At 49.9% G+C, this 13,018-nt stretch overlaps 1 protein-coding gene across 1 annotated transcript in view; it reads right to left on the reverse strand.

Moving 5' to 3' along the window:
* Positions 1-979: 979 nt before the first annotated feature.
* Positions 980-13,018, reverse strand: part of MAP3K4 (mitogen-activated protein kinase kinase kinase 4) — a 113,769-nt gene continuing 101,730 nt past the window's right edge. Inside the window, exons 20-27 of the mRNA XM_039222505.1 lie at positions 11,666-11,857; positions 10,554-10,624; positions 9,496-9,612; positions 8,466-8,625; positions 5,766-5,888; positions 4,851-4,957; positions 3,055-3,234; positions 980-1,513 (exon numbers count right to left, since the gene is read on the reverse strand). Coding sequence (XP_039078436.1) covers positions 1,493-1,513; positions 3,055-3,234; positions 4,851-4,957; positions 5,766-5,888; positions 8,466-8,625; positions 9,496-9,612; positions 10,554-10,624; positions 11,666-11,857 — 971 coding nt within the window. The 3' untranslated portion in view covers positions 980-1,492. The remainder of the gene's footprint in view (positions 1,514-3,054; positions 3,235-4,850; positions 4,958-5,765; positions 5,889-8,465; positions 8,626-9,495; positions 9,613-10,553; positions 10,625-11,665; positions 11,858-13,018) is intronic.

Here is a 13,018-nt window from a genome sequence, read left to right on the forward strand (position 1 = left end):
CAGCAGTGCGAAGGAATAAAGTCCCAGGGCGTGCCACGACCCAGATAACGTCAAAAATACCATGCTCAGTGAAAGAGGCTGGACGCAGAAGACCACATACCATCAAATTCTGAGTGACATGCCCAGAGAGGGTGGATCTATGAAGACAGAGGTGGCCTAGGGGTTGCCCACGGCAAGGGAACTGGGATCTAAAGGGACACAAGGCTTCTTTTTGGAGGGATGTTCTAAGGCAGACTGTGAAGACAGCTTACGAATGGGCAGCGAATTACTGGGAGTCACTGAATGGTATTTTCCAAGATTATGTGAATTCTACCTCCAACAGCGGTTTGAAAGAACTGAAATGTTTTTAAAAAATCTAAGTGTTTGTATAATCCTTCCGTGACGCCATCGTTCTCTGGACATTAATGTCCTGAAGAGGACGACCGCCCAGGAGGGAAGGTGAACACAACAACGTGCCCGAGAACTGACGTGCCCAGAGCCAGCTGCTGTGGGTCAGCGGTGATCTGTGAGCTTCTAGAAAGATTTCAGGAAGCTTTAAGATCGATCTTTTCAAAATTTCATAGCAAAAAGAAACTAAAGAACAGCATCGATGACATATATTCTGGGCTATTTTAGAAAACTCATTGCTGAAGGGTTTACATCCTGGAGAAGATGCTTTCTTACCAAGAGCGGATTCGGCAGTACTTACCACTGACCCAGCACCTCGATGTCCCGTGTACACTTCCACCGGCCCCATGCTGCCTGGGTGATGTAGAACTGAAAGGGGCCCTCCTGCATGCACAGTGATGTTTCCTTTCTCACCTTTCATGAACAGCGAGGAGACCCCAGACCCTGAAGGACTCCTCATCCAGGGCCATCTCTGGAGCATCTGATCGCACCCCTTCTGAACAGGAACACACAAGTGAGAGCAACAGACCTCTGTCTCAGATGATGTCTTGGCTCTGAAGCTGGTAACCATTAAAAGACAGGATAACTGAACTTTCCTAAAATAAACCATTTATTGAAAAAAGAACCTTTTTCTGAAATTTCATTAATCAGCCTTTGCGTAACAAGCCTGCGGCTTGCCAACAACAAAAAGGTAAGGTTTCACAGTCAGTGCACTCGACAAACAAGAGTTTAACAACAGGCCCAGGACACCTGATAACACTACAACTGCTTTTGAACCCGGGAAGGTCAAAAATACTACACTGATGTCACGGTTCTCAGCCACACGAGAAACAGGTGACAGAGGCGATGGTCCGTGTACAGTAGTAATGGCACTTAACATGCAGCTTCTTTACCTCGCGGACACCGTCACTCGGAGGGGCCCCGTGCCACATCAAACAAACAGGAGCAGCAGAAGAAGTGACGCATGTCACCTGTGCAGTCTTCAGTCTTGGAAGGTTAAAAAGGCTACTGCTTCTCAGCACAGTCTTTATGTAAATATTACATACAGTAGTGATTGAGAGGACTCTCCGAGCACACACACTGCCAGGCCACGGACCGGCGAGCTTCATTCTTCATCTGTGCAAACCTGTGAGGGAGGCAGGAGAGAGCTGAACCTGATTCAGTCTGTGCACAACTTAGGGTAAGCCACTGCCGCTGCCTCGACTTTCCCAGCACTGAGCCAGCACAGGGGGCGGCTGACCGGTACGGGGGGTATGGTCAGTGCTAAGTCACTGCTCTGTCAGCTGACCACGGAAAGCATTTTGAAGAATGTATCTGTAGGATACCAAGTCATTACAAACAGTCTGTGTACTTTATAACAAAGAAATAAGTTTCTTTTTAATTACAAACCCCTAATATCTAGATAGCAAATCCAGCTCTTTGTGTCTTAATTTCACCCACCCATGAACGTGGTCACCCCCTTTTCTACACCATCCTTTCCCCAGTCAGGCTCCCCTGCAGGGCCTTTTCCATGTTGTTTTCCCCAGAGCTTCATTATCACCCCACTTCACCCTGAAATACTCCCCCAGCAACATTCTGCCTCCCGGGTCTGCGTCCCGGCCCCATCCTCTTCTGGGTGCGGGCCTCCAACCCCTACATGCCCATCTGATATCCCTTAGCAGCCGTTCCAAACACGCCTCAACCATAATGTACCGCAGAGAACCCCCGTCCCCTGCTCAGCCAGCTGCCTCTACTCCTCTTGGCCAGTGGGGTCTCTAACTGGTGAGCCAAGCCGGGGCCTAGGAGCAGTCCTAGACCCTCCCCTTACTTGCCTTTCTCAGCTCATCAGCTACTTGGTGATGGCCATTTTAACCCCTAAATATCGCAGATAACTCACCCCTGAACCCCCATGCCCAGCCCATTAGCTGTAGCAGCAACTTTCTCACAATTCTGCTTCCAGAAAGATCATTCTAAATGATTCTTTAATATTATGCTTAGAATAAAACTAAAATTCCTTCATGTGGCTCCTGATTACTTTTCCAGCCTTACCTTTTACCAGTTTCCACATCCCGTGATCCATCTATACTCAACGCCTCGACTGTCTAACCCTCTTCACCCTGCCAAACCCATCCCTCCCTGCTGGATCTCTCCAAACCCTCCCACACAGCTCAGGCATCTCATTCCAGAGCAAGCGATGCCTGAGATTACCTAGCTGGACCAAACTGCGCTTTGCAGTGACCCTACGACATGGCACGCATACCGTTATCACAGCTCTGAACATACTGCTGGTCAGTCATTACTAACCCCGTCTCTGCTCTCCTGGTAGAACTCAGTCATTACTAACTCCATCTCTACCTCCTAGAACTCAGTCATTACTGACCCTGTCCTCAAGCAGACTATGCACTCTCAAGAGTAGAAACGAGGTCTTTCAGCCAATTCTGATAAAATTCCATTTAACAGCCCCAAGCATACTGCAAACACACCCACATGGATCGAGTAGAGGACTTCAGTGAACATTCATCCCCCAAAATAACACACAAAATCCTCTGGCATAATTAATACATTTAGCTCCTTTCCATTCCAGACATAGATATTTTATATCTGAGTCCCCAAATCTCCTTCAGTACCAGATACAAACACAACTGAACCATTTGGACATGAAGGATACCGCCCGGCGATCTGCCCGACCTTGACGAAGGCGTGGTCGAGGAGCTGGCTAGCCGTCCATCTCATCCGGGGCTCACTTTCAAGGCAGTGAGAAAGGAAGTCCTTTCCTTCGGGGCTCAATCTTTCCGGGATCGGTGGCTTGTGCCCCATGCCCACCTTGTACATGATCTGGAAGTTGTGTTCATACTCATGCCAAGGCCTCTGAAAGAGAGAGAGGAGAAGCAGGCTTTAGTACCACACGGGCCGTAAAACATGACACTTTACAGGCCTTTCAGGCATCTCAGTGTGTATACAGGTCAGAAGCCGGCACACTTTTACTTACAGAGATTGCAACAGTAACTATTAGGCTTGTGGACCATGTGACCTCTACCACAACGCCTCCATTCTCCCACTGTGTGGCGTCACAGCAGCCACGGGACATGTGTACGTGAATGGGAGTGACTGAAAGCCAGTGAAACCTTATTTACAAAACGAGGTGGTCAGCACAGTCTGCCGACCACACGTGGATGCCGCTAGTATAGAATTATCCAGGAACCACATCATACAATTAAAAAATGCGATACATAAAATGATGTAAATATGGAAACATATAAAGCTCAACAGTTACCTTACAGGGGTATTACTACACTACCTTACCGAACAGTGAACATCAAATTCTATTAGTGCAAAGCTCTGGTTATTTTATAGATCTTAAAGCATAACGATAAAATGCTTCATTCAAAGACCACAAGGTGTAATACAATTTCCTACTAATAACACCTGAGAGGTTTCTAACATCTTTTGCTTTATAAAAATGATGCTACTACACACACACACACACACACACACACACAAATAGTACCTTTATACATTTGCATAGCCGTTGATTAGTAGGATTTTCATCAAAAGATAAATTTTTTAAATAAACTTTCAATTTTTTTTTTTATGTTTATCTTTGAGAGACAGTGTGTGTGAGGCAGGGAGGTGCAGAGAGAGGAGGATACAGGATTCAAAGAGGGCTCACCTCTGCACTGTCAGCACGGAGCCTGATGCGGGGCTCGAACTCACAAACTATGAAATCATGACCTGAGCCGAAGTCAGATGCTTAGCCGACCAAGCCACCCAGGCACCCCCAAAAGATAAATTTTCAGACTCTGCAGATACCCAGTGCAGAACAGCCTCACTGCCCTAAACATCCTGTGCTCCGTCCAGTCATCCTTCCCTCCCCTTCCCAGAGTCCTTGGCGACACCAGATCCTTTTGCTGCCTCTACGGTTTTGCATCCCCCAGACTGTCACGTGGCCGGAATCACATTATACGTATGTGACATTTTCAGATTAACTTCTTTCATGTGGCCACATGCTCTTAACAGTTCTGCCACGTCATCTTCTGACAGCCCATGTCTTTTCGTTGCTGCATAATATTCCGGTTACCAGCTTGCTTGTCCACTCGCTTACTGACCTTGGTTGGTGCTCCCAAGTCTGGCAAGTTATGCATAAAGTTGCCCTCGCAGGATGGTTCTTGAGTGGACCTAAGTTTCTGCCTTCTGTTTCTTTCTGCAGCTCCTCACTTCTCTGTGTTTTACCTCCAGCTTCATACTTTTTTATTCTCTTGTAAGAGTTCTCAAAGTTATAAATTTTATAAATATTTGGTTCCAAGTTTGCCACTTGTCTTCACATTACTGTATCTTTTGACAGGTCACATTTTTAATCGCTAGTCATGGTCTCTAGTCAGTAGGAGATGTGTCGGTGGGACTGATAATACATAGTTAAAGCACACGCACAGCTCTGTCAGCGACCGGAGCCCTTGGGGTGTCCCCTGGGTGTGGGCCCCTCTTACCTTGCCAGTCACCATCTCGATGACGACGCACCCCAGACTCCAGATGTCAGCGGCACGCCCGTGGCCTTCTCCTTTTGCGCGAGTGATGACTTCCGGAGCCATGTATGCTTTAGAAGTCACAGACAACAGTGGTAGGAGTGGGTTACAGATGCAGCAGCACAAAGTCAGCAACCCAACCAGGGAACTGATATTGTATAATATTTCCCACAAATGAAGCTACTAATTTGTGGGGGGCGGGCAGGGAGGCCATTCTCGGAGTTATGTTAACAGGAAATATCACAAGTAATAAGACCTCTCAAATCAGTTTTCTGAATGGACATTTTAGACGCTGAATTATTGCCAAAAGGACAATTTTTGAATGGCAAATCTTCAGATAAACTGTATTCGGAATAAAAATGTGAAATCTGACCTGCAAAAGAGGATGTCAAACTTTATGACACTAAATGATAACCCTTTGTGCACGTCCCCCTAACTAAATGGGACACAAGAGTGGGCTGTGGCGGGGAGCCTGCCAGCTGTGGGCGTGGCTGTGCTGGTAGCACGTCCCCCCACTCCTAGCTGTGCCTACCCACGCCTCTTCCTTTACAAGGGCCGAGAATACTCCGAACGGCCCGTCTGCCATAGAGACATGAAACTGGCACAGGTGCTGGACAATAAAGAGCTTAAGCTTGAAGAAAAAACAAACCAGCCCGTACTGTTGGGTTTAATATACGGCCGTGTCTTGACTAGAATCATTTTAACAAACCCCATGTGAATGGTAGTCTTTCCGGGAAGACAAAGGGGGCTGTCTTCCTGCCTCTCACTCTGGGGGTGAAGGCACGGAGAAGGCCGCCTCCCTGCTCCTGGCCCGTGCTGACAACAGAGGTGCGGGAGCCCAGGTAGCAGGCGCGCCACGACGCTCGGGCCCGTCCCTACCTGCGGTCCCCAGTGTGCTGTTCACTTCACCCGGCATGGTCTGTGCGTTGTTTTTGAGCTTTACCGAGCATCCGAAATCCCCCAGCTTGATGAGTCCGGATGAGGTGAGGAAGATGTTGGCACCTAAGCAGAACGAGACGGGCATGGAGGGTGTTATGCCTGCGCAGTGACCAGAACTCCAGCAAGCTGACTCACAGGCTGCGTTCCGTGAGGCTTTATAAAACACTACTCGGGGCACCTGGGTGGCTTAGTTGGTTAAGCGTCCTACTTTCGCTTAGGTCATGATCTCACGGTTCGTGGGTTCGAGCCCCGCGTCGGGCTCTGTGCTGACTGCCAGCTCAGAGTCTGGAGCCTATTTCAGAATCTGTATCTCCCTCTCTCTCTGACCCTCCCCTGCTCACGCTATCTCTCTCGTTCTCCTAGAAATAAATAAAAATATTTAAAAAAAAAAAAAAAAAAAAAACACTACTTACAAAGATAATCACAGAAGGACTTTTAAGCGTCGTTCACAAAAGTTAATACAAAGCAATTTTAGTACCAGTACAGACAGCTTCTATCAACAGGCTCTGAAGTGGGACACACAAACTCTGAAAACCCATGGGGACGCTTAGAAAGGAGCTGTCATGATCTCATGGTTCGTGGGTTCGAGCCCCACATCAGGCTCTCTGCTGTCAGCATGGAGCCCACTTTGGATCTTCTGTCTCCCTCTCTCTCTGCCCCTCCTCTGCTTGCACTCTCTCAAAAATAAATAAAATTTAAAAAAGAAAAAAAGAAGAACGGAGCTGTATGTGAGGTGCAGATGCTCACGCTGGCTGTCCCCACAAACAGGGCCGGTCACACGCGGCAGCCCCTATGGCGGGCAGCAGCAGGATGGGGGGGGCCCGGGACACACCGTGGCTCTGAGGGACCCTGACTGAGGCTGCCCCAGGCCGATGTCACACTCTCCCCGCCCACTCTGAACCCACGAGCGGCGTGCATGCCTCACACACCCCGCCTGGTACCTGGGCTTACCGTCAGGGTGCCAGGCAGTGTGAAGCTCCGACATGTGGTTCGCTGCCCCAACCAAGACCATAGCTCTGCCACCGTGTGTCCTACGGCCCCTTCCTCAAAAAGCATGACGGAGCCACTCACGTCAGCATGGCAGCCACACAACGGGCTGACATCTAATAGGCTCCTCAGCGCCCCGAGCGCGCCCACAGTGGACACAACAACGCTAGCTTCATGACTCTGGAGCTAGCCCACGTGGGCACGTTAGCCACACGGAATTATAAAAAATACCATAAGGACACAGGTGGAAGGATTGATTCAAGCTCTGTGGCCATGGCCGATGACAGGAAGGTGCCACTGTGTGACAGGGGTCAGAGATGGCACAAGTGGAAACAGGCATTGCTGTGGCCTGACAAAGAGCCACGGAAGCAAATGCTCAGAAGGACCCCAGAAGCCGGGCCACAGTGTGGGCAGACAGGCAGGTGGGGAGGCAGCGAGACAGAGGGCGCCGGGGCTGAGGGCGGCCACTGCAGACAGACGCCCATACCACGGACGGTGCTGCTGAACCCCAGCCTGCCCGGCTCCAGGGCCTGGCCCGAGCCAGCCAATCCCAGAGCGAACACGGGTAGGCTGGCCTCAGGCTGTGTGACCGAGGGGGTCCTCCGCCCTAGGGCCCACAGAGACAGATAAGTGTCACTTCAGTTACCCCTAGGACTCCCAAATACAAAGGTCAGGGGCAGAGGCGAGGGGCAGCTCCGAGACCAGCACCATTCCCCTCGTGCCGAAGACGAAAGCACTTCAAATCAATCCGCGACCGAGTCAGTGGCGAGCAGAGCTCTACATTGGAGGAGGCCGGTGTCCATGCACCTTCTCCCCCCAGACATGGCTTCCACTTCAGAGCCACCGTCACGTCACATGTTCACGATGCTCACGTGGAATACCTAAGAGTCCTGACACGGAAAAGAAGGATGCTCCGACAGTGAACGTCTAGCACACACACAAGGTTGCCTCAATCAGCCTGTAAAAAGGGCAAATTTCATTTTTTTTAAAGTTTATTTATTTTGAAAGAGAAAGAGAGAGAGCACAAGTAGGGAAAGGGCAGAGAGACAGAGGGAAAAGGGAGAGAGGACAAGAGAGAGATTCTCAAACAGGCTCCGTGTGGTCAGTGCAGAGCCTGATGTGGGGCTAGAACCCATGAACCCTGAGGTCACGACCTGAGCCACAGTCAAGAGTCAGACGTTTAACTGACTGAGCCCCCAGGTGCCCCACAAATATGATTCTTAGAAAATAGTTCACTGAAAACAGCGTGGCCCAAAAAGAGCAGACTTATCGGCTCACAGGTGGGGACACGGGTTCTCCATGGTCTCTGAGTACTGGGTTCCCTGTGGACGCATATTCCCAGTAAAGGTCTGTCTTTCTAGAGAAATGACGTGTGGGGGTGGGAACAAGTGTCCTGGCAGCACCTACGTTTGGGGCACCAGAGGATTCTGGTCCTGGCAGCCAGGTCAGTGTGTTTATTTTGAGAGAGAGCGAGCGAGCGAGCGCAAATGCGTGTGAGTGCGTGTGCAAGCGCACACACGTGGAGGAGGGGCAGAGAGAGAGATCCCAAGCAGGCTCCATGCTGAACCCACGAACCGGGAGATTGTGCCCTGAGCTGAAACCAAGCGTCAGAACCTGAGCCGACGGAACCACCCCGGCGCCCCAGGGGGTTACCTTTAATGTCACGGTGAACTATGCCATGCTCGTGGAGGACATTGATCGCAACGGTGATCTGCTTCGAATACAGCCTGATGACGTGCTCCTGCAGTCCCAGCCTTGACACTTCTTCTAATGTCCCCTCGTCACAGTATTCCATGAAGATGTACATTTCTTCCTGTGGGTGGAATAAAATGCAGCCGTGTGTTCACACGTATACGAAGCAAAGAATCTGGAAAACGTCACAGGTCACGCCCCAAAGGAATCTCCTTTCTAACGGTAGGCTACACTTGTCCCTGACACTGAGCCTGCCTCGTAGCAGCCATTTCTCGCTCCTGCACACAGGTGTCTCTGCCTGCCTCCTCTGTCTGGAATTATACAGCTGGTGGGGACAAGAGCGTCTTCTCCAAATCGCACGTGACAAGTGTCCAGAATCCTCTGAAATGAAGTCTGCTATATAATCTCAGACAGGGACCAAGAGGGCCGTCCCTACGATGTATTATTAAGTACTGAAACACATCCTTTTCAGACACGAATCCGTTTGTGAAACATTAAAAATCACTCTTCAACTTCCCCCGGAAGTTCGGACTCCACCAAGACGCTCCAGGTTATCCTCTTTCCCTCAAAGTGTTTACTTCTAAACACACGGGGGGAAATGAACCTGAGGCTGCAGCGTTCTCATTTCACAGTGGGCCCTCGCGCACGTGTGAAAGGAAAGTCAGCGTTACTTGACGGCGCACGCAGCAGCGGTCAGTGAAAACTGGGGGGAAAGAAACGCGCTGTGTAAGGGGCACGTTAGAAGAATCTTGACTGGCAGGATGGGTTTCAGTGCTTTATAATGTCGGGTTAACGACTACAGTCTACAACTTACATTTCAGGAAGGACTCCTCTAGTTTCAGAGAGAAGGCAGAAATGCTGTAACCCATGGAGATTTCCTGATAATTAGGCAAAGTTACTGTGCTCTGAAATGAGAAGACCTGTGATGTAGGACCCCACCTGTGCCCCTACTGAGTCCTCACACACAACCGTGTGACCCAAGTTGGCTTACTCTGTGCAGCTCCACACCAAAATACCGAACCAGATTGGGGTGTTTGATGCCCTCAAAGATTTTCAACTCGTCTGCAGTTTCCTTGATAGTTTTATGGTCATTAGGTTGAAACCGAATCTGTGAAGAGAAAACTGCTGATTAGCGTCAGTCCTCCCACCAACCAGGAACAAGACACCTGCAAACGCGAGGGCCGTGAGGCTGTCTCCCAGACCCACGGGACTCTGGTCAGTGTGAGTGTGACTTGACTTTGAGTCTTTCTTTCCTGGGTCGAGCCCCATGAATGAAACACGCCAGCTTTAGGATACTGGTGAGCTAGCCGCTAATGGGACCACATTCCTGAGTGCAGAGCACACTCACAAAACCATCAGTCAGTCGTAGGCGATCATGAGTGTATAGGTTCTGGGAAGACAGAGACATGAGACGGGGTTCTGTCGTTGAAAAGTTTACGACCAAGGGAGAACGAGGCTGAGGAAGCAGGGTGGGCAAGAGCCAGGCAGGGAGGACCAGAAATGCCACAGGCGCTCCGGGAGGGAGGCCGGGTGCTGTGAGGCGGGTGCTGTGCCCACACTAACGGCCCCGGCAGCTCCCGCCTCCTCCTCTGCGGGCTCCTCTGCCCTGCTGAGTCCCGAAGCATCTCGTCATGAGCGACAACAGTATCTGGTTCCCTGACAGGTCTCCTCACGTTTTCCTGGCTCTCCCCCATCCTACCTGCAGCGGTTGAAATGCTGCTCATTTCTGAACCTGATCACAGAGGCGGTCTTCTCCCCCTGCTCCCCGTTAAGATGCTACTGCTATCACTGTGCTCTGGGCCCACATCTAAGTCTGCCTGCCTCCCGGTGCGGCACCCAGCGTACCTGCGAGGGGGCAGAGCGGTCAGGTACTGGTCTTAGCCCCCTCCCTGGAGTCAGACTGCTCTGCTGTCTGTGTGTCTGGTCAGATCACTCAACCTGAAGGCCCCCAGGTGGGCTGTGGGGGATAAGAGCCTCATCAACAAGCCTCTGTCATGCTGAGAGGCGTCACACAGAAGGAAGGGCCTCCCCGAAGGCCAGACCACTCACCTCCTTCATAGCCATCAACTCGCCGGTGTCAACACTGATACAGGTGTAGACCTTTCCATACTGCCCCTCCCCTGTGAATAGAACAAACACACTGCTCTCAGTCACCAAAGCTAGGTCATCTTAAGTCACGCAGATGTATAATAATCTTGTGAATTCTGGATCCACAGTCAGACAGCTACAATTACGCTTACCTACAGTCTACTACTGCACGACCCAAAATGTTTCAGAACGTTCCCCAATAACTGAAGGCAATCTCTTCGCTGGGCTTTACCTGTAAATACCTATACAGAGTAGAGGAGACTTCGGCAAAGCCCAGAAGAGGTCAGAAGGTGCACACTTCTGAGCCCTTATGACCCTCCAGGAGGTCAGGGTCCGGGGGTCAGGGTGGGGCACAGGAGTAGCCAGTTGTAAGACTAAGCACATGGGAAGTCTAACTGTGCCCATCACTGCACATCAGGTGTGCAGGAGTGGGTGCTGTACCAACGTACTTTTGGGGACATTAAACTGAGGGCACACATGGCTAAGACTGGTAACAGTAATTAATAACATTTCTAAAGCACTTGATTGTTTTCAGTGTTTTTTTGCCATTATGAATAGTTCCACGGAAACTTCAGGGTCCCCGAGGCTCACAGAGTCCTATATTACAGCTGTGTTGGCCTCGTCAGACCTAAATGCTCCACAGAGTGATGCATTTAAAAGAGGGAAGGATCTAGAACATCATCAGGCTCCTTCTGTCACACAATATCCCATTAGTTATTTCACCTGGAAATTAATTATTAGGCAATGTTTTAGGGAAGACTGTCTCTATTTGCATCCAGTCTCTCTCCAGTAATGTTCTTGAGGGAACACGCTCAGAAGAGTATCAGCTGGAGCAAATGGGTAACTGGCAACGCAAAGCCAATCAATTTACTGAACCACTTAAACATCTAAAATCCCCTCTCCTAATGCTCTTAGGACAAGTTTTACAGATATATTACATATACACAAAAACCAGAACTCTCTGCAAAAGATCTGCTATGTCTATAAGAGAAAACGTCTTTAACCTAAAGGCGTGCAATTACTGCCATTTCTAACAGAGGCGACCTTTGTGTCATGTTCCTCAATTTCCTTACCAATTTTGTTTCCTCTTTGCCACTTGAAGGTCACCTTCCTCAAGCCTACGTGCATAACATTATCATAAGATTTAGGGGTATCACAAACTTGACCAATGATATTCTTTCTCCTCATTTCTCGATACCTCTTTTCTTCGAACAATCGGACCGACTTCTGGATAGCTTCTATGGGTCCTTGTTTGGAAGCAGTGTCTGCAGAGAGAATCACAATCGCAAGAGTCCCAGTCACTAGCAGGGAGTCAATGTCTGGCAAATAACCAGAGAAACAGAGCACCGCCGCACGGCAAGGGGCACCGCGCAGGACCACCGCCTAACAGCAAGGGACACCATGCACAAGCACTGCCGCACAGCCAGGGGCACTCCGCGCGAGCACCGCCGCACGGCAAGGCTTATCATCTTGTGCTCAGATACATGGCAGGTGCATCCAACAGCTCCCGGGCACCCCACCCCCCCGCACAGGCACACATGTAAACTACAGGCTGCCCAGGCACAGCAGACACCTTCCTGCCCACAGGCTGCTGCTCAGTAACCCCCCACCTGCCTCCAGTCTCTCCTGTCTCCAATCCACTCTCATTGGCCAGAACTATCTAACACGTATCGTCTGACCATGTTCTTTTTCTACTCAAATTTCTTTCATGGTTCTCAACAACCTGTTTACCAAAAATCTAAGCCCTTCCTCTGGTATTCGAGGCCCTGCAGAATTTCGACCCAATTTATCTTTCCCAGTTCACTTTACAAGTATTCTCCTACCACAGGCCCCAGACAAGCCAAACCAAACAGACTCCTGGAACACGCCAAGCCCTTCCCCACTGCCAAGCCTATATTTCCACTTTCCTGTGTGCCTGAAAAGCCTACTTCCCACCACAGTGCCTAGGGAGTAATCTCACCCCTCACAGCTCGGTTGAAGCCCCCTACCTTTTCTAGGAAGCATCTCTGATGAGAAGGGAATTAAGTTGTCCCTTCTCTGAAAAAAGTCCAGAGCAAAGGCTCTGGAACCAGCATGCCTGGGATAAAGCCCTGGCCTCGCTGTTTTCCACGTCTGACAACGGGCAAGTTAATTGACTTCTTTATATATCCAATTCCTCATCTGTGAAATGGGAGTAAAAGATCTCAAGCAGAGAGCTATCTTGAGTATTTAATGAAATCGTACGTATAAAGCGCTAAGCCTTGTGCCTGGGACACAGCCAGACTGAGTAAGAGTTAGCTACTGTTACTCCTCTTCCTTACTGTTTCATCCGGCTCTACATGTCTAGTTCTCCAACTTATTTGATCACGACTGACAGTGAGAAGTAACTTTTACAAACACAGGTATCGAAACAACAGTTTCATAGAACAGTGAAACAGACTCCAGCC

This window comes from Hyaena hyaena, unplaced genomic scaffold (assembly GCF_003009895.1).
Source record: "Hyaena hyaena isolate Hyena2069 unplaced genomic scaffold, ASM300989v1 scaffold_1153, whole genome shotgun sequence".
Lineage (NCBI taxonomy): Eukaryota > Metazoa > Chordata > Mammalia > Carnivora > Hyaenidae > Hyaena > Hyaena hyaena.